This window comes from Chionomys nivalis, chromosome 3, assembly GCF_950005125.1.
Source record: "Chionomys nivalis chromosome 3, mChiNiv1.1, whole genome shotgun sequence".
Taxonomy (NCBI): Eukaryota; Metazoa; Chordata; class Mammalia; order Rodentia; family Cricetidae; genus Chionomys; species Chionomys nivalis.
Genome location: NC_080088.1, coordinates 5,905,161 through 5,930,675, shown reverse-complemented (window position 1 = coordinate 5,930,675; position 25,515 = coordinate 5,905,161). Strand labels below are relative to the sequence as shown.

Below are 25,515 nucleotides of genomic sequence, written 5' to 3'. Positions count from 1 at the left end.
TGTGCAAAGAACAAATATTAGATGAAAACTCCACATATGATCAGAAGACAACAAGAACTGGAGCACTCCTCACTTTCACCTTTCTAGATGTGTATATGTGTGCATTTATACATACACACATACATACACACATACACACAAAAGTGTATGGCTTCAATACTAATGGGTAGGTAAGAAAACAACATAACTTAAAACCCTCATCTGCTTATATACATATACAAAGGCAACTCTTTGTATCTGCAGCCTCTATAGCTAAAGACTGAACCAATGGTGGGCTGACAATAGTTTTCTAAAATGTACACACGCCGAAAATAAACTTTTGTTAAGAAACCCTAAATGCTAGAATTTAGCGGTTGTTAACTGTTGCTTCTGTAGTATTGTATCGATAGCGTACCGGATGCCAGCAGCAATGAGGGATGCACACTGTGCTAGGACCTATGACGTAAGTGCTGGGGCACTGTGGATTTGGGTCCCTGGAACTGATACTCCACAGGTACCAAGGGATGCATGTGTACATCCACTAACATACATGATGGATGTCCATAGCCATGTGTATATCCACTAACACACATGATGGATGTCCATAGCCATGTGTACATCCACTAACATACATGATGTCCATAGCGATGTGTATATCCACTAACATACATGATGGATGTTCATAGCCATGTGTATATCCACTAACGCACATGATGGATGTCCATAGCCATGTGTATATCCACTAACATACATGATGGATGTCCATAGCTATGTGTACACCCACTAACATACATGGATGTCCATAGCCATGTGTACATCCACTAACATACGTGATGTCCATAACCATGTGTATATCCACTAACATACATGATGGATGTCCATAGCCATGTGTACATCCACCAACATACATGATGTCCAGAGCCATGTGTACATCCACTAACATACATGATATCCAGAGCGATGTATATATCCACTAACATACATGATGGATGTCCATAGCCAAGTGTACATCCACTAACATACATGATGGATGTCGATAGCCATGCTCAGTCAAAAGAGAAACTTCTCAGTCGAGAGAAACTCAACAGGCGAAACACCAAGACTCTGCTTTTCTAATAAGCTCCCACTGGAGGCCGTGGCTTTCAGGAACGCCCTTAGAGCGCCCAGGGGAAGCCCTGGCAGCCTGGGTGGGCTCTGTGCCCGGGACTTCAGCAAGGACCGAGGGCAGTGGGCTCCACGGGGTACTTACCCTGCATCTGACTCTGAGGCTGCGGGTTAAAGGCAGTGGAGTGGTTCAAGGAGGCCCGAGGGTTGGGCGTGGGGGCTGGGTGGTGCGGGCTGACCCTCATGGCCGTGCGCCGCAGCTGCTCCAGTTCACTGAGCCTCTCGGAAAAGGACAAACTCCCAGGCTTGGTCTCATCTAGTTTCTGCCGATGTCCTAGTGTAGGGACCGGGAGGGGAAGGTAGGAGGAGGGGAGGGAGGTAGGGAAGGAGGGAGGGAGGGAAGAGATCAGAAAATGCATTGTGGAGGGGGTCTTTTCTTATCTTCCCCCCCCTCCCTTCGCCCCCAAGGTGAGCTTGTTGGAATTGCCACTTGGGCTGGGGGCCCAGGGCCATCCTTCATCACACTGGCCCCTGGGCGTTCCCTTAATCTGGGACTAGGCATACACCCAGCTCTCTGCACGCGTCCCAGGTGGGCAGAAAGAGAGATACTAGGGAGTGGAACTGATTAGAGCAGCCTGGGAAAGAAGCCGGTTGCTTGTTGGCTGTTGGCCACAGGCTGAGGGCTGAGCCATGGCAGCCAAGAAAGGTGGCCTCCCCTGGGGTCATAATGCCCTGACGTCTTGCAAACCCGACCAGAAGCAGGTCTGAGCGGTACCAGAGTGGGCCCTGGAGCTCAGCAGCATGCCCCTTCAACAGGAAATTGGGTGCAGCTGCAAACCCACAGCCTAGGGGGGAGATTTCCTGTTACAGGCAGGTAGGCACAGGGCAGCCCTGTCCCAGGCCCTTCCTCCTTCATACAGGCTCCCTGAAGCATCCTTTCTTCTCTGAAGCCCACTCCCTGGACACATCCCTAAGAGGGAAGAGGCAGAAAGGTGCAGCCTAGGCCTGTTCTGATATTCCTGGTAGGCCCGGCCCTCAGGAGCCCAGAGGGTGTGGCCAGTTGGCCTGCAGAGCTTTCCAGGGACCAGAGAGTAAAAGTGGAGTGGGAAGACTGGCTGCATGGGCAGTAGGTGTCCCTATCACCACGGAAGAGCAAGCAGGGGCATCTACATGGTCCAGCAGGGAGGGCTGGGCCTCCAGGTTTCCCTCATCCTTTCTAAACTGTCATTAAACTAGAGATTATAGCAGAGTCCGGCCTCCCACACAGGAACGAACACAGCCACAGACGCCTTGGGAGAGCCATTCCTCTTTAAAGAGGCCAGCTCACCCTGAAGGTTTATTTGACTGTGCCGCGGCTCTCCCCGCCAGTGGTCACACAGCCTCAGTGCAAGACAGGAGAAGCCACCGACTTCTGCCCATAGAAAAGGCTGCTTCTGGTACCCATTTCAACCGGAAGCTCGACAGAGGACCTGGACAGCATTCCCCCAGCACAGGGTAGGAGCAGGGCTATGATCGGTACCCTCCCTGACCCCCCCCCCCCACGTTCCCAATTGCTACAATTATAAAATTAAGTTGTAGAAGTTGTGTTATGGTTTCAAATCCCCGTGGCTTGCCGTCTCTTCCTGCTGCGGGCCCCCTTGGCACCACCGACACAGTCTCAAATTCCAGGCCAGAAAAAGGGCCTACTATATTGCAGTGATTTTTATCACTAACAAGACCTGTTTGGCTCCGAACGGAGGAAAATGCTCAAACATAATATTTGTGTAGTTCACATGCAACGTTCCCTCCTTCCACGTATCACCGAGGCAAATCTGGACTGTCACTCAGAGAGGCAGCTCTCAACACTTGCCTCAGACACAAACACCCTGAGTCACGCAGGCTCAGACGGCGTACATGTGAGAGGCCTCTCAGAGGCCGAGTATTTTAAGCTCTGTGGACAAAAGAGGCCAAGTCCCTGACTGCTTCCTTCATCTTTTTACCAGAAGTACAAAAACTTCTTTTTCTAGAACCTTCTACTTCAGTCAGCCATAGCAAATGCCATTTGGTGTGCAGCCTTCTCTGGCTCTTCCCCCCTCTTTGGTTGTGACAGAGTCCCACTCCTCACCACACTGAAATGCCTCAGGCTCTCTCGCAGGGAAACAATCCCGGCTCTAAAGCCATTAAAGCATGGCGTGGCCCCTTGGTGTGCCTACTAAGGTCGGTCTCATGCCAGTCAAGGACTGAGCACGGGGGAAACATGATTCGGGAGAGCTGTACCGCCTAAGAAAGAATGTGGACCAACAGGGCTTCCAGCAGGGTTTGTCTGTGTCTCAGCTTCACATTCTGAAAGCACCCAGTGGCTTTCTTTGAAGAACCTGTGAAGGTCAGTGTGTGTGTGTGTGTGTGTGTGTGTGTGTGTGTGATGATTGTGAATTCAGAGCACTTGATGTGCTGGTGTCTCTGGCCAGCCTTTGATGGGTGGCTATTGGAGGACCTGCCTCTATAAATTTGGGGACCAGGCTGGGCAGTGGTGGCACACACCTTTAATCTTAGCACTTGAGAGGCAGAGGCAGGTGGATCTCTGTGAGTTTGAGGCCAGCTTGGTCTACAAGAGCTAGTTCCAGGACAGGCTCTAAAGCTTCAGAGAAACCTTGTCACAAAAAAAATAAAAAACCTACAAAAACCAAACAACAACAACAACAACAACAACAAAAACCAACCATCCAACCAAACAAACAAACAAAAAAACTTGGGGACCTGCTCACTGAGAACCCAAACAGGAATAAGCCATTTGGGGCAAGCCACTGTGTGGCCAACACATGTGACATTATTTATTTTTATTTCTCTCCCTCCATTACTCGATGGTTTAAAAAAAGTTCTAATGCGCGAGCTGTTTTGGTACGAGCTGACACCTGCCAAAATTGTAGTCATTTACAGAGATTAACTGATGACTGTCTGCTCTGACAGGAATGCCGGGGCATAGCTCGCCGAGCTCTGCCTAAGCCCCGAGAGTCTCACGCTGGCTTTAATGCTTAGGGTTAGGGAATAGCTCATTCCACATTCTCTTCATGTGCTTTCTGGGAGTCTGTAAGAAAGGTGTTGCCTGGGAGGAAAGCTGACCCCCATGTTCCCAGGGAATTAGAGAGTGATAGCACCAGGACACTTGTGAAGTGGAAGAAACTGTCGCGTTCAAGGTGTGGTCCTGGTGCATTTACAGCAGAGAGGCCAAGAACACCTATTCCCTCCTGAAATCATCAGGCTTCGTGGGCCAAGCAGCAATATTCTCGTGGAATATAGGAGCTTCCGATAGAAACCTTCAGGCAGGGGGAAAATGAATGCTTTATTTCTCCAGTTTCTGGAATCCATGTGCCATTAAAATATCAATTTGCCCCTGAGTTCTAAACACAGGAGCATGGGAAATGCCCACTATGAAATCTGCTCTCCATTCTTACTGATTCCTGGGCCCTGGAGGAAAGCAAGGCACAAACCACTGTGGACTGTGCAGATCTGAACCCACACACGCTGGTAGCCTGTATTTCAAGTTCACTGGGAGTCAGGTTCCAGAGTGTGGCTTCAAGCTGTGGCTACCTCAAGATTAAGTATGAGTGCATTTTACTGATGTTCACACACAGAGTTGAAAGGGACCCACAAATTTTCTATTATTATTTTTTTACGTATTTTGGGAGAGAAATACTTCTCAAAATATTATATATGCAGAGTCATCAGAAAACAAGAAAAATGGAAAAAAACACATAATAAAATAAACAAGCACCCTTTGGTGCATCCGTTTCATCTTAAACAGATCTCTGTGTTTCCCTGAGGTGGCTGCCTCAATCAGGGCATGCCTAATGTTATCATATTTTATGACAGACAGTGAAGCCAATTGTCACTTTCTCCTGTTAAAACTGAGTGGAAAAAGCATGTATAACTCTACAAATCTCGGCTGCCTTTTCCAGGCTGCCACTTTGGTCTGTGGCTGTAACTGTAATACAGCATCTGATCCTTAGTCAAAGGCAACAAGGTGAAAATGCTACCTTTTCCTGGAAATGTTTGATTAGCCAGTCCATATGGTAGCTCGTGGTTCTGATAGGAGCTTAGTGGTGTTCTTGATGGATTACATGGTATATAAAAGCCTTGTCATGATGATCAGATGGGAAAAGTGTGTGCAAAATGACCACACTGAAGATTCTCTCTCTCTCCGTGTGTGTGTGTGTGTTTGTAAATTGTGGTTCTCCTAAAAGAAAAGGTGAATATTGTACATTCACTGAGATGACATCTGTATTTTAGAAAATATCTTTCAGTCAGTCCAACATTAGCTACGTGATCTGGGTATAAAAGGCTTATTCTGCCTTTGATTGGCGGCAGTGTTAGGACCGGGGATAAGCAAGCACAGCCAACAGTTCCCCCTTCTTTGTGTCGCAGCCGGTGGCTGATTTCCAGGGTCATTAGGGTTTTAAAGCAGTGGCACTGAATGCAGCGGTGACCCTTCCTTGAACTGTCCTGCAGGTAGCAAACAGGCCTTCAGTCCAACAAACCAGCCAACTTCCAGTTAATTTAGCTGTTGAGAAACATCGTCTAATATTCCATACCCTTCAGATATTATAGGAGCATGGGGGTCTAGCTCAGTGAGAGACCACTTACTAGCGTTCACAAGACCCTGAATTTACCTCTAGCATTGCAAAAATTGAAAAGAAGGAAGAAAATGTTCCAGTTTAGTAAACATTTAAATTAGTTTACATTGAAATCAATTCACATACTATACATAAAATATGTAGTATGTATGCTAATATAGATCCTAATGCGTTTTATGTATGTGTGTCTTTATAGATTGTCTAATGGCATATGAACAGAGATAGTTTCATTCCCCCCCTTAATTTCCTCTCATGCCATATCGCTAAGATAACAGGACACAGATGTCACACTGGAGAACCAGAGATGGGCCAGAGAAATCTGTCATATTTTTAAACGACAGGTGACAAGCCAAGTTCACAGAGGTGATGCCATTTAGCTCATGTCACACAGTCAGATGGAGGAAGAACGAGGGTGCATAAACATCCCCAGGTTCCCAGTACTCCCAGCTCACACCCAGAATGCCTAGAGTTCAAAATTTTGGTTTTGGTGATCCCATCCCTGCCCAAGTAAATCAAGAAAAGAGGCTCACAATCCAACAGCTTCTAGCTGACTGGCCATGAGAAGGCTGGGTTCGTACACTCTGTCTTTTCCCCAGTTTGCCCAAAGGATAAGGAGGGCCAGGGCAGCACGGCCATCTGCCGCCAGCTGCTGGCTCTCCACTTCTGTAGCAGGTTTTGGAACCACCCTGAGGTTCTCGCTAGGTGGGTGGAAAATAAGGTTCCTTAGAGCTCCAGTTTCTAGAAAGATCTGTGTGTTGCTGCTGTTGCTGGTATTGGGCGTGAGGGAAGGGAGGAGGGGCTCCCCTGACTGGCCTGTAAACTTTCCAGGAGCAGGACCATTCTCTTCTCTGACAGGCTTCTGATCTGCTGAGGGCTGGCGAATAAAAGACCAATTACAATCTGCCCTCTCTGTCTGTGGGGTGTTGACTGCCTGGCTCCAGTCGATTTGCAAGTTCATGCTATTCAAACTCCTGATGTAAATGGCCTCACGTTCTATATCTATGGCCCATGCATTCTTCCTTTACTCTTGTAATCTTCTCTAGGTGATTTCCAATACCTAAACAAACACAAATGATGGGCAGACTTTGTAATGTTGTAGCTTTTGGGTAATGACAAGAAGAAAAATCTTCATGCTTAAGACAGCTGCATTTTTAAAGAACATTTTTCGTCCGCCTTTGCACGAATTATTATGTGTAGCATAAACTAGCCCATGTAGCATGACATAGTGTGTGTAGACACCAAGGCTTGCGGTAGTCTAAGGTCATGGGCACTTTGTGATGGCCTTGTTTGGTGTGAAAATTGGTGGCCCTCCGGTTTACTTTAAAAGTTCTTTGGTACTTGCAGAGAAACTCTTCCCTGATGATGGGAATGTCGTGCAGCTATGGCTAGACAGCTTTGCTTAGAGCAGTGGCTCTCAGCCTTCCTGACGCCAAGACCCCTTAATATGGTTCCTCATGTTGTGGTGACCCCAAACATAAAATTATTTTTATTTCTCCTTTATAACTGCATTTTTGCTACTGTTATGAATAGCAATGTAATTAATTGTTTGGAGATAGAGGGTTGCCAGGGAGTCAGGACCCACAGGTTGAGAACTCCTGGGATAGCCGCTTCTCAGAATTCTTGAGGAAGCAGCAGCCTTGCCATAAGAGAGAATGTGGGAAGAACAGGAATGGCTATGGGGAGCTCATTCTATTCTGGAAGGGCAGCAAGTAAGACTTCCAAATGCCCCCTGAAGACCAGGGTGTAAATGTAGCACAATAATCCTTCTCCCCCTGAGAGGCAGCCTGGCACCAGGAGACATCGCTGCCTGCCTGGCATGCCCCATTGCCCACTCTAAGTCTGCGCTTCCTGAAGAGTCTGCTGCGGGTAGAGTGAGTCTCTTCATTGCTCCGGCTCCTTATCTGCAAGCCTGGAATTAAAGGACTAAGGTGGATTACTCCTGGAGGCTCTAAAAGCACCCATGGCCATTACATCTGCCACCACTCTCTACTCAGCCGGGTTGTGTTGGTGACTCCAAGGACAACTGCATGGGACACCATGACTTGGGTTTCTTAGTTTCTTTCGGGTCTTTAGAGCCTGTCCCCAGTCTGACAATTAAGATGGTCTTTAGAGCACTGACTCCCTCTCTCTGTGTGTGCGTGTGTGTATATGTGTGTGCTTGCACACGTGCACACCAGATTGTCGTGTGACTCAGGCTTGTCTCGAATTCACTACGTGGCAGAGGATGACCTTGAACTCTGTTCGTTCTGCTTCATCACCCCAAGCACTGGGATGGTGTGTGCATGGCACCACACCAGGTTTACACCCTGCTGGGACTTGAACACTGAGCGTCTCCATGTACGCTAAGCAAGGACTCTATCCACTGAGCTCCACCCTCAGCCTTGGCTTTTCTCACACCCTCGTTGAGTCACTGCGGCGTGTCTGTGTCCATTGATCCCCGAGTCCATGGAGACGCCATCTTGCTTCCCGTCTTAGGACCTAAGGTGCCTGGCACACTCTCGGCTCAGGGTGAATGCTGGCTAACAACCAACTAACTCAACACCAAGAAGCCCAGAGCTTCTGCAGTCAGCGCCACCCACCCTTCGTTCCCTGGACTTGAGGAAAGCAGAGCCCATTTGGGCAAAGGAACCAAGCACTAAATTGTGTAACGGCGGAGTGACTACTAGGGAGCTACCTGTTGAGGCGAACTGTCAAGCCAAACGGTAGAGCTTCCTGAGGAACCATCCTGTGAGGTAAATCACTCAGCAAAACCCATCCTCTTTTCCTTTCACCACCCTGAGGAATAAGACAAGTCCTTTGTGCAGAGCGGAGCACAGCATGCTGGTGTGAGCCAGCAGTACGCGTGGCTGCTGCCTTCGCCCTGTAGCGAGTACTACAAACATGCTTACACCACACATACACAGACCACATACTTATACTATGTGCATTGTATACATCTATATACACATCTGCACAATGCAAGCCTACATATTTCTTTCAACTCATATATTCACTATGCCTGTATAGAGTACATACTACTATCACACCATACATATTTGCCACATACAAACATACATGTGTTTATATATATGTATATCACATGTATGTAGTACTTGTCTACCACACAATATATACAATAGTAATATAATGCTATATATACACATGCATGTATATTCTATGTGTCTATATCACTCATACATATACACATAACACAGCACACATATATGTGTTCTATATATGTATTATATATATTACATGCAATATTATACATATATAAATCACACACATATGTATATATACACATGCTTTCTCCCAGACACAAAATATCCCGTGACCTATACATTGAGCAGTAAAACTAGCTGAGGCCAGATCAAGAGCAGCAACTAACACAGTCACAGGCCACGGGCTGACAGAGTCTTCTACTCTTCCTTTCTGGTCCTCCAGGATTCCTCTCTTCCTTTCTGAGCCCCAGGACTCCTTTCTCCCTCCCTGAGCCCCCAGAATAATTCCACTCTTCCTCTCTGAGGCCCCGGGATTCCTCTCTCCCTCCGTGAGCCCCCAGGTCTCCTCTTTCTCTCTCTGGACCCCCAGAATTCAGGGGACAAAAAGCAGACGCTACCACTCTCCATTCTGGGCTCAGTGGAACAGACTTCAGTGTGGTGGCTCCCGTGGGCTCCTGGTGTCCTGCACCTTCCTGAGAACAATTGCCTCTGTAGCCATTACCTCCTGCTCTGTCCGGTGACCAGAAGCTGTCTGGTTATCTTGTGCGCTTGACCAGAAGTGGCCTTCTGTGGGGGTGGCTGGCAGGGGAGCCTTGTGGGCGGGGTGCATGGAACTTACACACGGCAAGGCTGTCTCCTCGGCCAGCCTATAATCTCAAGTGTCATCAACTCTCCTTCATGTATTGTCCCTGGATCCTTCCATAAAGCATAATTAAAAACTAACCTGATATAACTGTCCATATCTGCCTACCAGAGTAGTTCTGACCCGACAGATTTCAGGGAAGGCTAAGTCTGGGTGGCCAGGCAAAGGCGGCGTCTGGAGAGGAATGTGGACCTAAAATGTACCTCGAGAGTCTGACCTGGCTTTGGACTTCAGGCCTTCAGCAGGGCAAGTCCCAGGCTGCACAGGCCTGAGAGGAAAGAGGAGACATCCTAGAGGCCCCAAGCTCTACCGCGACACTTTGTGCATGGCCCAAGCAACTCTGCATCTCTCACTTCTCTGAGTTAGCTGTCCTTCTTCTCCTACCCCAGAGGATGCGTCACGCGATGGGCGCCGGTGCTGAGCGTGTTTGCACAGAACCCACATAAACCGAGGCCCCTCATGACTGAGTGATGTCTGTAGAACCTGGCTAGGTGAGGAAGTGGGAGCCTTTCTCTGGGATGCTAAGCCAGCAGCATCAACGATGATTTCTGTCCTTCTGTGCTTAGGACAAAGGATAGAGAAATTCCGCCTGGTTCGCCCAAGGTCTACCCACCAGCCCCAGGGCTCTCCATGGCCAGCTGAGACTTCCGACTGTCTCAGATCATCAATACCAGTGGGAAGTTGGGGATGTAGCTCTGTGGTGAGTGCTGGGCTAGCATGTGTAAGACGCGGGGTTTGCTCAGTCCCTAGACCTGTAGAGAAAAATGCCAACTGGGGTTCTAGACTGGCCTCAAGGAAGTGGGGCCAAAGAGCCAGCACACAGCCAGATGCTAGGCAGAGTTCTCTCGTAAGAAAACCAACAGTTCTCCGTGTGTGTGTGTGTGTGTGTGTGTGTGTGTGTAACAAATCACCAGCTTTCTGTCATACTTCAGGCTGTCTGGAGCTGCCCCCAACTTTCAACCTCTGTGGTCTGTGGCAGAGGAAAGGGAAGGAGGAGTAATCAGAATCCTGCCTACCAATCACCACAAGACTCCATCAACAAGAGGCCACAAACCTGTACAGCACCGTAAGGAACACGGCGGTCCTGTATTGGCCTGGTGACATGAGAAGGGACAGTTCTAGTCAACAGAAGCCCCAAGGACCCGTTCAGTCCTACGGTCACCGCAGGAAAGGGGCGAGGGGGAAGTATGGCTGTCTGCCTAGCAACCCTGGGCAGCATTCTTCCTCTGAGCCTTTCCCAGATTTGACAGTGGTGGGCCTTGTCCCTGACCATCTAGGGGCTGTCCTGTTGGAAGCTGGTCTGGTGAGACCCAGCTCCTCTCTCTGTTGTCTTCAATAACAAAACCACTTTTAAAACGAGCATTTGGGACCTTCCTCTTTACTGCCTCTCTTCTGAGCACTCCAGGGAGGGGACAAACTTGGAGCCTAGCAAGAGAGCCCCAGAACTGGGCAGAGCACATTGTTGTCTTTTCCCAGCCCGATGGGGCTCCGCCCCACTCCCTTCCTGTTCTCCTCCCCCCACTACACCCGCACCCCCTCCACCACAGCTACTTCTGCTTCCTTCATTTTCTTTGCAGCTGCGGCTGAGATATAGTAAGGCTACTGTATAGGACTTTGAAAGCAGGGCCGCGCAGGCCTTTCCAGACTCCATACAAGCCAGCTATTCTCTACCTTGTTTTCTTTGGCTTCAGGTTAAGCAGCGCAGAATGAGTCAAACAGTATTAACTTTCAATAGGGAAGTGGTGTGGTCAACCAAAGCTGTTTGTGGCTAGATTGTGAAGATAGGTAGGCCAGGTAATGAGGAACAGCCCAGAATATGTGAGGAGGCGGGAGGCAGGCAGCTCTGTTCAACAACACTCTGGCAATTAACTCACCAGAACTCACACCAGTTTTAATTTTTTTCAGTTGGCTGAGGAATTAACGCCAAGGCCTTTGACCGGGCAGCTTTGGGAAGTCGGCCATTAGGCTTGGACAGTTGAGCACTTTGTGGGTTTACAATTTTTTTTTCTCCTTTCTTCTTTTTTCTAATGCTGCCGAAGTCATGGGAAATAGGGTTTGGATGGTTTCCCTACTCAAGCCCCGAGCCCCTCCACTCTGCATGGGCCTTTCTTTCTTCATGGCTCTTTGCAGCAGCTTGGGGTGGGAGGACAGATCCTCCCTCGGACCCGACCCATTCTTGCTCCCCACTTGCCCCTCTCCCAGTGACCACCTCTTCTCCATGTCCTCTTATGGACACAGTCACAGAGCAGATCCTGACCTGTCTCCTGCTAGAAAATGGAAGAGGATGCTTGGCAAATCCAGATGCTCCTGGGACCTCAAGTCCAGCTTTCAGGGGCTCCTAAATGTCTTAGCCCTCACCCCACTCCCTCCCAACTCTGTAGATGACAAAACTGAGGTTCCTGCAGAAACTGAGGTAGGCGGCAGGGCCTGAAGGCTTTCTACTGGGCAGTGTCCCCTGCCCAGGGCTCAGGAGTAGTGCAGAGAACAGTCCCGCCCCCCAGACTCAGATTTCAACGGTTTCCAGTTCTTTCTCCCTGCCCTCTGCTACTTATTTATTTTGAGAATGGCTGAATCACCCTCCGGATAGAAAAGATTCTCTGATCCTGCCCCAGTCAGTGTGTCAGCAGATGAGTGTGGGCCAGTGGTCCCCAGGGCCTCAGCATCAAGTTGCTGCAGGTTTGAAACAGGCATCGAGTGTAGGGTGTACCATTTCATCTCTCTGAAACCGAATCTCAGACAAATGCCATCTAAAGAAAGACACCATATCCACAGCCACAGTCACACACAGACACACACACACACATATACACAGACACAACACACACAACCTGATAGACACGTACATACATACACATGCACCACATACACAGCCACAGTCACACACAGAGAAACACACACACACAGACATACAGACACAACAAACACAAACTGATAAGGACACACACATGCACCACACACACACAAACTGATACGGATACACACGTACATATACAAGCACCACACAGAGACACACACACAGACACAACACACACAAACTGATACAGACACACACATACATACACATGCACCACACACACTGACACACAGACACAACTCACACAAACTGAGACAGACACACACATACATACACATACACCACACACACACACAAACTGATACAGACACACACACACACACGCTTGCGCGAATATGAACTCAGAAGCAGTGATTTGCTCCATGAGAGCTGTAGAAGAAAACTCTTTGGTTTTGGAAAAGAAAATGAATTAGAGTAAAAGTCTCAACTGTTGATCAGAGTTTCCATATGGATGCAAACGGCAGAGGGTGGAGCTTCTAAAAGCACAGGTTTACATGGCAGCTGATGAAATGCCTCTTTCCCTCTGTGTTCTCAGCAGTCTGAACAGACAGGATGAGGCAGAACCTATCTTTCAGGCTGGCGATGGCTCTGTGGCTTCCAGAACCTGTTGCTCTCAGAGTTTGGTTCCCAGCACCCACAGGGCAGCTCAGAACCATCTGTAACTGTAATTCCAGCTCCAGAGGCCTCTTCTGGCCGCCGGGGAGTCAGGCATGCATGTGGCACACATATATACACCCAGGCGGAATGCCCCTACACAGAATATAAAACAAGTAATTCTAACCAAACCAGACCAATCTTAAGAAAACAATCATATTTTCCTTACACTCCCTAAGGGGCTTGTGCAACACCTATAAAACAGAAACAGTAGGTTTTCAGGTTTAGTTTTTATCTCATTCACATCTGTTGTATTTCTGTTACTTGGATGACATATTACTAAGCCACACTTTGATATGTGCTGCCTCATATAAAGCAAAGTCCTGCACAGTAGAGAGAGCTCACTTGATACTCATCTTGTAGAGGATCCAGTAGAATGTTCTACATCTTAGGAGCTTTGACAGGTCACAGCAACACGAGTGCTTAATGTCCTGCTAGAAACGGAGCTACCTATGATAAAATCTCTGTGTGGACACACCCTCCTATTCTCTGAAGAGGGGACAGTGCATGCTTCATGCGGTGATGCCTCCCTCGATAAGGCTCGGGTTTGAGAAGCTCTTGTGGGTCTGTACTTAAAATGACCACCAGGAAGACTTAGAGGCGAAAGGGCTGTTGCGGTATTACACCCGAAGGAACCAATTTGTTAGGGTTCCCCTGACCCCATTTTAAGATAATTTGGCCTTAATACATATTTGGTACCCACTGGAGCAGAATTCCATCCAATTCCTTGTTAAATAAACCATGGGGGTGGGGGGTGAAGGAGAGCGACCTGCATGCAGAGTGTGTGCATTTACTGCTTAAAGGGTACTTTTGTGCACCACCCTCGCGTGCATGTCTCCATGGTGGTGTTGTGGTCCCCATGATGGGGCGGGGGTTATAACAGCCTTGCCATCACAGGGGAGGTGGAGTCAGGCAGCTCAGCTGGGAGCCTCCCTTCCCTTCTCTGGTCTGTCTCCTTTACTCCTCACTGTCTCTTTGGAAGGTGGACATCTGGAAGTTCCTTCTACAGGGAAGAAGCTGGGGCACACAGCCAGGAGGTAACAGAGGTAAGACCTGAAGCCGGTCTGATCTGGCTCGGGTTCCCTTTGCCACTCCCTGGTGAGACCTCTGATTCTGTTCTAAACGCTGGGCCATGTCCCATGAGCAATGTCAGGTAAAGAGAAAAATGTTCTCTGTGTGTTTCTCCTAGCTTTTGTAAAATGAGTAGATCAGAAATATCACGAAACCACTGACAGGTGAGTGAGAATGAGATACCTGGGTGGGAGAAAAACCCCAGCAAGGGCCATAAAGTCATCCTGCACGTGCTTCAGATGGCCAGGATATGACTCACCAGCCACAGCGAGTGAAATTAAAAGCAAGACCCAGCAATTGAAATACCCAGTGTGCGACATTTCAGGGCAGGCTAGCACAGCTCAACTTTCTTAATAACAGTGCAGGCTTTAGTCAATACTTGCTTTAATGGAACCTGGGCATATGGAATTCCTAGGAGCCCAAAATTAATGTACCGCCATTAACTTTCTTCACAAGGGTCTGGGGAGTTGCAGATTAATTCCAGTGTGCTACTTTAAGGGAGGCCGGGGGTGGGGGAGCCCACAGGAAAAAGACTTCCCTCTGGGTACTTGGGTATGTTTTGACCTTGGCTTTCACTGTGGACATAGATGCAGGACGTCTGATACCCTTACAGCAAGTTTTCCCGGGGAAAGTCGCACGCACGGGACTGGAGGAAAAGGGAGCTGTAAGGAAGGCGTTTGGGGAAAGGTCAGTGCTTTCATGGCCCTGATGGCGCTTGCAACACACACTGATAGATTATACCTAATTTACCTCTTTCCTAATGGCACCATTTAATACTGTTGTAGCTCCAAAGCCAGCAGCCTCACAAAATGTTTTCAGAGGCAAAACACATGAAAAGAAGAGGCGGATTCAAATTAGCGCCAAAGAACCCAGAGGCAGATCTAAAATGGATAGGATTTTACTTATTTAATCAAAGCTTTGGGGGAAAATCCTTTTGAGTGTATGTGCGTGTGTGGCAGTGGCAGGGTCCTCTGAGGCTCTGGAATCAGCCTTTTACTAATGGCCCTTTCCCAGATACACAGCTTACAGGAAAACCTAAGCCCTCGGGAAAACTCAAGAGTTCGTTCAAAATGGAAGGGAAAGTGGTAAGGCCATGAAAAACCTGCAATTGCTTTTGGAAGATGGAGAAGGTAGACATGTTATAATGTGTTCTGACAACAGGGGCTGCCAGTCACAGACCTTCAACAAGCTGGGGGCCACTTGTCTCCCATAGGATGGGAGATTCACAGATAGCAGAAGAGTTTTCTCTGTCTCTGCACACACACACACACACACACACCACACACACATACACACACCACACACTCATACTACACACACACCATACACACACACATATGGTGGGGGGCTCTCCAGAGACTTGTTTTGACTTCAGACCGTCAAAAGGGTGGCTAGCTTCTTCCCGTGTGTGCAGACCGTGGATGTGGCTATACGGTACAGTCATCCTAGTGTGACGAGCCCAATACACTCAGCCCTTCATATCTGTGGCTGACACACTCTTGGGTTCAACCAACTTGAGGCTGCAAATCCTCAAGGAAGGAAAGCTGTGCCTGTCTGAACGTGTATAGACCTCTCTTACGACTCAGCCCAACGACTACTCATGCTGTCTTGTATCGAGTGTCTCAGTAACCTAGGGATGACTGACAGACTACAGGAAGATGCGCACAAACTATCTTCACATAATCTGCCATTTGATAGTAGGGGCTGAGCACCCTCTGGCACAACTGGAATCTACTGTGTTGGTTTCTGGAACAAGTTCCCCAGGAACACCAAGGGCAGACAGTGTGGAGGTTCTGCCATTTTCTAGAACAATGTGAGATTCTTCATCAGTTGTATTGTGCACACACTGAGGAGCACCCAAGTGTTAGATCTTGGGTGTGAGGCAGATCTCAGATTCTATGCTATAGGAGCATAATTTGTCCTCAAGTTTTTCATAAAGTATGACATTTGGGGATAAGTTTGATAGAAGCATAAGGGACTTAGGAACAGTGCCCAGAGTATTTTAAGGGGTCATAATATGCTAGAAGAGAAATTTACTGGGCCTAAATACAAAACAAAAGCTGAAATAAAAAAAAAAATCAAAGGGCATAAATGTTTAATTACATCTCAAAAATTGCAACATTAAGGCAAATTCATGAATTTTTAAATTTAAGATTTACAAATCCCCCTTTCTGTTGTTGCTGTTTTTGTCTAGAGTTTCCTCATTTTCCAGAGGAGTCAACGACTAAATACAGATAACATCAGACATCTTCTAAGTGCTCATTGGGGCCCAGGAAAGGTTTTTGGGGGTCCATGGAGGTAGTCTATCATTCAGCCTCTTGGCCCCATGACACTAATACATCATTGTCCCTGTTGGACAGATAGCCAGGTATCAGCACCCCAAAGTTAGCCAGGGCAAACATGGAAGTCTCCGTTCTCACACATTGTCTCAAGCTGAATGGCAGAGACATGTGGGATGCAGGACAGTGTGTTACTGTAGCTAGAGACTCTCGAGAGAAACCACATAGTTCTTTCAAAAACAGAGAGAGAGAGAGAGAGAGAGAGAGAGAGAGAGAGAGAGAGAGCGAGAGCGCTAATGCAGAAGTCATAGTTGAGGAGGATGGTGATGTTGGGGGCTCAGTGGTGGTGGCCGATAAGGGGCCCCATTTGTGAGGAAGTCATATATCTGTTTTGCTGACAATATTTTGTTACCTCTCTTGAGTGGGAACTAATTTAGAGATTATCTCGTCTCATTGCCTAGCCCGACCCAAGAGGAAACCAAGGCCTAAAGTACTTAAGATAATTGCCCAAGTTCACACCCACAGATCTGATGGCGCCAGGGTGAAAGCTCAGGTCCCAGAGTTAAGGGTCTCAAAAATCTTTCCACACATTTTAAGATTAAGGAACGGAAGCCTCACTGTAGACAGCATTATATGTTTTTTTTTTTGTTTTTTTTTTGTTTTTTTTTTTTTTTGCATTCATACAATCAATTCTAACATGGACTGCACATTCGCTTAGACCTCTGCTCCACTGGTGTGATAGTCTAAGTATCGATCTGCTTTCTCAGTGACCTGAATGGGAGGAGAGACACATTCAACCAAATGGCTTCGCTTTCGTCCGGTACATGCTTCTACTGGTTCCCTTTTCCCTGCATAAGACTGAGAAGGTGTCTCAATCACGCCTTTGGACTCCTACTCATACCTGAAAAGAACCTGCTTCAGGTGGCAAGTGCCCCCTAAACCTCAGGACTTCTGCACAGAAGCAGGACATTGACCAAGAGCTCACTGGGGTACTGTCAAGGCAGACTGTCGTCCACCTGGGGAGTGTCAAGGGGGATCACTGCTCTCCACAGAGGTGAAGCGTGTTCCCTTCTGGGCCCTCTCACATCCCAGGTGCCCCGGGGACCCTTGAGTCTGAATTTGAAAGTCAGGGAAACCTTGTTGCTCACAAAACTCTTCTAGGTCTAGTATCATATTACTAAAATAATAAACAGGAAGCGATTCTAAAATTCGTTGGAAACACTTAGGCATGGTTGTTATTAATGCTTATGAGAACTTCCTCTCTAACATGCCAGGTAGTAAGAGAGATTAATAGAGTTGGAGGGTGACCCCCACCCCAGATTCTTGCCTGAAATACCTTCAGAGTGGGAAAGCAGATACAGAGTGACCCCTTTGACCCTCTGTGTTTCTTCCGCTTCCCATCTGGTTTGGAAGGAAGGAAAAACTATTACCGCGTTCCTTTGTGTACCAAGATTCTATCTTGACCTGATAGACTTGTCTGATATTTAAACACTCCAAGGTTGAGAGGAAATAGATTGTGTTGGTGACCCAGGAGGCACACTTGGACCAAGTCCCCGTGAGTACCATGACTGGCAATGACTGTCCTAAGAACCAATACTACTAAGTGCCTAAGCTTTGTGTAAAATTCTTTGCTAAAGGGGGATCCCCATTAGGACACCTGCCCCAGAGGTTGCTTTGGTCACTGTACTAATCTTTTCTCTGGGAGAAATACAGGCTTTGTATTATCTTTGGTTCACATTCTATTGATGCCAGGTTCTCAAGCAGACCTCAGTGACCACACAACCAATTGTTGGCACATGTGCGTTGGGAACGACCTGGGAAGTAGGTGGGGAACTCACTATGTCTACTTAGAGGAAAGCCGACTCCCTCCAGTCAAAGTGGCAATGACAGCTGCAAAGTTACTGGGCTCCAATCTCCAAGGAAACCACGTGCGAGTCACACCCACTTTGATAAGCTCTCCTTATCAAAGATACAGGAATCACAATACAATGAAGCTCAAATCCTATCCCTGTTCTCAGAAACAGACCTCTTGTCCAAGGAGTCCAACACCTGGATTACTCAGCTTCCCTTCTGGCTGGCTAGCTGGGTGACCTTGGATCCATTTCTTAATTAGCTTTGGCACCAACCGCCTTACCTCTTTCTTCCCAGATTTTACAAATTAATGTGCCTGCAGAACTTTAAATGCTGCTGGGCAAATGATTGTGCCTGCATAATGTCTGTCCTTATAATCAATCACTGGCCCTTCTTACCAAGAGAAAAGGATGTCTTGAAAAAGATCTGCATTGTTTTCCATCATAAGAAGAAGCTACAAACACTCATCTCCCACTGTTCTGGTGATCGTGACTTTAAGTCCATTATCACCATAAGCTTACATATGTCTTTCATGCATTTCCCCTTCTCACCTGAAAATACAGGGCAAATATAAAGTCTCTATGTAACATATATGAATGCATACATATGTATGTCAGATATTTTGTCATTTCCCCTAAAAAATAAAAGAAGAAAACTATATAGGCTCACAAGGTTGGGAATATAGTTCAGTGAGTAAGGTGTTTGCTGCCCAAGGATCAGGAACTGAACGTGGATCCCCGGCATCCATGTACAAAAGCTGGCCTTGGCAGTGCACGCCTCTGACCGCAGCACTGGTGAATGGGGAAGGAGGAATTCTGGAGACTCACCATCAGCCAATCTAGCCAGAATTTAAAGCTCAGTAGACTCTGGGTTCTGCGACAGACCCTGACTCAGACAAAGGGAAGGGTGGCTGGGGAGGAAGAAGACACATGACGTCAACCTCCGGCCACTATGGGAGAGCACACGTGAGAACACCTACTTAAACACGCATACCTCACACCTCACGCATACACACACACACACACGCATGCACACATGCATGCACACACATACAAGCATGCACACACACTTACAGTCACGTGATGACTTCCACAGCGTTCTTTAAAAAGCAGTTGATTGACCAAGAGGCCCTTCGGTTGACCTCTTCTCAGGGTGATTTCATCGAGGAGACTCGTCTGTGAGACTGGCCTCACGATGGTTTCAAGAATGGCTCTACCTTGCTCTCATAGCTGAATCTCAGCGCTCTAATGGTGACTGCTAAGGGCAGCTTTACAGGGGGGCAAAAACTGCTCCAGACGCTGCCGGCATTAGTTTCCTGACCTTTCTGAATTCTAATGGACTCTATTCCACATGCCACCAGTACCTGACCCAATAATCCAGACTGTCCCAGGCTCATTTCCAGGATGGAGCCAGTACATCAGATGTCTGACCTCCACTCTCCTAACCGCCTCAGCAAGATGTCTCCTGTCACACCAAACCAAGACACATATCTAAGCTGCAGCACAGACTGTATATGTAGAGAATGTATCTTGAAACACGCATTCTCATAGTTCAACATTCCCATAGTTTCCTAAATTATAGACAGGGGTTGAAAGCTGGGGCTTTCCATTAAGTTTCTAGAAATATCGAAGCTACAGGAAACAACTCTTAATTCCTTTTGTGAAGAATCCTTGTCTGGGGCACATGAGCAGGGGAGATGGCTCAGTCAGTCAAATACGTGCCACCCAAATACAAGGACTCCATTCCCGTCCCTCCTGCCCATGTAAACAGCCTGGTGAGGCGGTATGCACGGAGCAGTGACATCAGCGCTGGATGACACAGACGTGCAGGTCCCCGATGCTTACTGGCCAGTTAGCATAGCTGAGTGGATGAGCTGCAGGCTCAAGGAGAGACCCTGCCTCAAACAACAAGGCAGACAGCAGAAGAGGATGATGGCTGACCTCTGACCTCCACAACACATATCGCCACCACCATCATTTTAGCGTATCTTCTCTTCTTAATCTATCAGCATGTTAACAAGCCATCAGAGGCTCTGCTTTTCCACCAAAAACAAACACCTGAGGGCACTCTTCCTCTCCACCGTTAAAATGGATGGCTTGGAGATGCAGACACATCCTGGGGAACATGTGAAAAGCAGTGGCCGAAGATTACTAGAGAATGACCGTCTGCACTACGGAAAGACTGGGACTCACTCTGGGGACATACTCTTCTTCAGTTCTAGTCCTGACCATGTCAGCACCATGGTTACCATGTGTTCTCACTTTACTACCTCAGAGCTGGGTCCCACGGGAGAAGTCATAAATGCCAGCCCCACATTTCACATACAGCATTTGCAAAGCCAGGAGAGAGGGATCATGGGATGGGAAGTGCAGACAGCATGGCATGGATGGAACTGATGGACAAATGGACAGACAGATGTGTGGGTGGGCAACAGTGAAAGATCCAACAACGGTGAGCAACCCTCCTTCTCCCTAGGACTTTGTCATCCTGCTTAAATCTGGACAGGTTGCTTCCTTTCTCTGGGTATACTTTTCCTTTTCTCAGAGGAACCAGAAGGGTCTTTTTTTCCGAGTCTTTGATTTCCTCAAGTGAATAAACTTTGCAGCATTGCTCAGCTTGGCAAATGCCAGGGTTCCTGTGCTGGACTCACCAGAGTTCTAGATCCATCACTAATGAGGGGCTGGACAGAGCTCCTTAGCTAGAGTGGCTGCAGCCGTCAGCTACCTGATGCATGCACAGGGCCCTCACTTGCCATTGCATCAACGGTGACAGTGGGCAGAACGCTAGCAGGAAGAATCAAGACGCTAAGGAGACAGGGTATCATATCCTGTGATGGCACAGGCCTTTTAATCCCAGCCCTCAAGGGACAGAGACAGAGGACCAGCCGGGAGTTTAAAGCCAGCCTGGTCTACATAGCAGATTCTAGGCCGACCACAACTACGTAGCTAGAGCCTGTCTCAACTCAAAAGACTGAATAAATAAAGATAAATAGGAAGAAAATGGTAAAATGGGCCACTAATGGCCCTCCCTTGCTTCTAGAGTTGACCTACATTCGCATTTGACTCTTGTTCTAGCTTGTTGTGAAACGGAAGACTGTCTACCTGGAGCTACAATGGCTCTTTATGACACACTTAGCCTTATTCCTCTGTTCTCACTCTTCCTTGATGTCAGGTTCTCCCAGGGGCTGCTCTCCTAGCTTATAGGGTAGCAGGGGTGGCAAACACTTTATGTGAACACTTGGTCCTCATGGCGGGCAGCGGTACTGATATGGGGGCCATTGCCCTTTTCCCTGCCGTTTGTTTTTTAGGTTCTGAATGTTCTAGAAAAAAAAATGTTTATGGTGAAAGCCTGCATTTCTTACATGTGGAAGAATAGGGGACATAGAAGGCTTATCATGGGCCCCTATTTTAAGCTGTTTCCTTATGCAGGGCCAATGTCTTAACTCTCCTAGAGGCGTGGCTGTTTTAGCTTTAGAGAGCCACGGACACCCAAAGGAGCCATCCTATGAGCTCGGTCACCCTCAGCATCAGTCTTGCTAAACCTTGCTCCTGCCCTTGGCCCCACACTGAGCCGTCCGTCACTCTGTTTGCTTCCTCTCCAGCCCTCTGCACTGAGCATGGCCCTCAGGTGTTTCTGTCATGCTTAACGTAGGTCCTCTCTTCAGTAGCCATTTCTACCCTGGAAACCCAAGGAGTATGGCGAGGATTCCTGAGTGTGCAACAGCAGTGTGTCACCTAGGTCTGCTGTCCACACGTAAAGAAGAATCAGGGTGTGAGATCAAGTGTCTGAGTTCTCTGAGTCTGATCATGGCTGGAAAACTGGCGAGAGGTAAACCAGGAACAAGAAGAGCGAGAGGAGGGGGCGAACAAACACAGCAAATGGGGGAAAGGGCGGTCGTTGTGAAAACCGTGTCCTGGGGTATTCCTGGTGCGTGTGGGTGGTCTCTGCATGTCCCTGATTGGGGGAAACTGAGAAACGGAAGCAGGGAGATGACCAGTTTTCTACAGCTAGTCCAGACACTAGTTGCCATTCCCATGACAGCGGGGAAGGATCCACAGGCACAGTGACCACTGGGTAGCCATAGTCGGTCACATGGCCAAGGGCTACTACCCCAGAGTGTGGAGGATCTGCCCTGCTCACAGGTTGCCTGTTGAGGACCACACCCCAGAGCTGACCTCAGAGGATCAATGAAACTACCATATGAGAAAGGTTGCCTGGAGGGGACGAGGCAAAGAGGCACCACTGCGGACCCCTGAAGTTCCTAAGCTCGTGCCCTGCACCAGGCACATGGCGTCATCTAGCTAAGTCCTGTGAAGATGCCGTCATTGTAACACACATTTTGTCAAAGATGAACCGGGGTTCTGGGAGGTTCTGAAACCTCCTGAAGGCTGAAGAATCCATTGTTCTAGGGCCCACATTCTTAATGGTTTTATTCTGGCCTCTTGACCTATTTCACCATAGCTTCTGGGGACAGGAGGGACCCCACTTTTCAACATCCCAGAATCTAAGGGTATCCTTTTCCAGGGACACCTGGCATGGTTTGGAGGGTGTCTATTCAGGGCTCATCTGCCTACAGACTTGGAGCTCTAGTCCAGCCTCAGCTCCTGGGCCAGGGTGTGGTCCCGAAAGACTGTCACTTCTGTGTTAACTCAAAGATAGTCATTAAGTCACGGAGTAGACGTCTTTCCTTCAGACTAAACAACCCCACTCCCTCTTTAAACACCTTCCTCACGGCAACTCTTTTTCACGACCATCTTTCTATATTTGCAGGCTTCCCCCCAACACTCAGCTCCTGGTCTAGTCTCTATTTTAAACAATTCTACACTAGGGAAGAAGAAACAGATATTTTCACAGTTTTCACCTCTGGCCTTAACAAATTAACACTAGCATGGGTGGTAAGCTGCCTCTTCTGGTCCATTCTGCCCAGGTCTCTGTTGCTTATCCTATATGTGGCCGATCTTCTTTTCACTGTTTCTAACTACACTGAACTCTGATGTATGTATTCTATACATTTGAGGGCCCACTTCCTTAGCCCCATGGAGCCCCAAACTGTTCTTAACTCATTTGAATCAGTCTCACTTCCCTTTAATATCTAAGACAAAGCTTTAGAAAGTCCAGGACACAGAAACAACCCTTGAGAAGCGAGAGGGTTGGCAAGGAAACTCCTCCTGTCTGCAGGGGCCTGGCATTCCTCTAGGAGAAATGCCAAAGCACAGATAGGTTTGTCAGACCCAGTGGGTCTTTAAGTACATCAGCCCATAGAGTTACCAGCCCCAAGGGGGCCCACTTACTTCGGGGTTCTCGCGGGCCGTCCACTGTGATTTTGATGGCTCTATGGTAGGTGGCAACTTGCGGTGGGTTTGTGAAGACAGTGATGGTCAGGGTGAAGCTCTTGCCTGTGAAGACACAAACAGGACAGGATAGGGTGAGAGGTGGTCTGGGCATCTACCTGCTGCGTTAATCCAGGCTTGCCACCCCCAAACCAGAAAGGTAAGAGAACTACCACAGGGGGTTTGTGTTCCTGGTGGTTCTATGGCTCTGACTTTGGGGACTTTGGGAATGGCCAGCTGGGACACACAGCAATCCACTTCCACCTTTTGTCCTCCCATTCCCATTCCTGGATAGTTATAAAACCCAGGTTTCCCCTCAAAAATAAATTAATTAATTAATTAAAATAAAAAAAGCACAGAAAAAGAAGCAGCAGCTATCCACATACAGACTTTCTTTGGGCTGGGCGGAGTGTAGCTCAGAGGGTAGAGCGATTGTCTAGCAAGCATGAATCCCGGGGCTTTATGCCAGCATTGCATAAACTGGGCATGATGCTGCCCATCTGCAGTCCCTGCACTCAGAAAATGAAGGCAGGAGGATCAGATGTTCAAAGTCTTCCTCAGATACATAGCGAGTTAGCCTGGACTACAGGAGACCCTGTCTCAAAACAAATGAACAAACTAACCAAATCAGCAAAGATTGAATTTCTAAGTGTGAAAACATGCTAAATTAGAAATTATTCTCGGTGCATATTAGACGTTGATGGCTGACGATAAATACTATTTATAAATACTAGATGACTAGATGTTGTACAAACATTAATGGGTAGGGCAGAGCAAGGCCATGCAGCCGGCAGACTGAGATTCAAACGCGTAGTTCACACAAAAGTGTGCCTGGTTCTTTCTGAACACCTCACATGTCTCCAGGAGAGGTCAGCTCTGAGTTAAAACAAATACACTACTTCTCCGTCACTTCAGAGAGTGGGTTCTGGGTTTGAATTCTCACTGTTTTACTCTGACAAGCCATAAGATCTTCTCTGTGGATCAATGTTCTTCTCTGAAAAATAGGTACAGGCAATTTTTCCAAAACAGTTTGGGGGCTGAGGGCGGAATAAATGAGGCAAAGCACTGTAACAGTGCCTGTCCTCAGCGTGCAAAGGCTCCAAAGTTTGCGTGTCCCTCTCCACCTCTCACAGCTCCGTACGGAATCTGAGGTTTTGGTTGAGTGTGGTCTTAAGTCTTCTATCTACATGTCAGTTCTTCAGGTAATACAATTTCTCATCTTCCTCACACAGTATGCAAGAAAACTCAGATGAAAGGGGAACAAACCATGCCCATTGGCTTCAACAGGCATTGGCGATTTTCAAATCCAGCTGACCTGCCCACCCTCCTTAGAAGAAACACACTGTTCCAGCTGGCGTATGTGTTTTAATATGGATGAAGGCCACTAAGAAATTACCCATGCAATATATATATATATATATATATATATATATATATACACACACACACACACACACACACACACACACACACACACACACATACACATATGCATATACACACACACATATATATGTATATATATAACAATATATGTGTATGGAACATCTATATATATATTTTATATATAATATATATATATATATATATATATATATATATATATATATCATACACGTTCTTGAGAATACAATCTATGACCACAAGCTGCACTCCTAATCATAAAAATTGTTCCCAAATAACCCTGGAGTGTCTGTCTGCAATCTGCCCACTAAAGCCTATGACAGAAAGAACAACAGTGGCAGATAAGGCCAGTGATGGAGTCGATTTTGTGCCCTGAGTGGCCCAAGGGACCAGACAGGAGTGGTTTCTAGGATTCTATGGCTCATGAGGCTTTGTACCTGACTCCCCCATCTCCTCAGTCAGCCCCCTGCCCACAAAGGATGCTGCCATGCTCCAAGATTGTTGTCATCAGATACCGGCAGATACCACCAGGGCAT

General features: G+C 47.6%; 1 protein-coding gene across 2 annotated transcripts in view; it reads right to left on the bottom strand.

The window, feature by feature from the left end:
• The window catches only part of Runx1 (RUNX family transcription factor 1), an 89,071-nt gene that overhangs the window by 38,265 nt on the left and 25,291 nt on the right, over positions 1-25,515 (bottom strand). The window contains exons 3-4 of one of the 2 annotated variants that reach the window (XM_057765825.1): positions 23,537-23,641; positions 1,229-1,417 (exon numbers count right to left, since the gene is read on the bottom strand). In XM_057765825.1, the coding sequence (XP_057621808.1) occupies positions 1,229-1,417; positions 23,537-23,641 (294 nt within the window). The remainder of the gene's footprint in view (positions 1-1,228; positions 1,418-23,536; positions 23,642-25,515) is intronic. The other variant, XM_057765826.1, reaches the window with a different exon arrangement.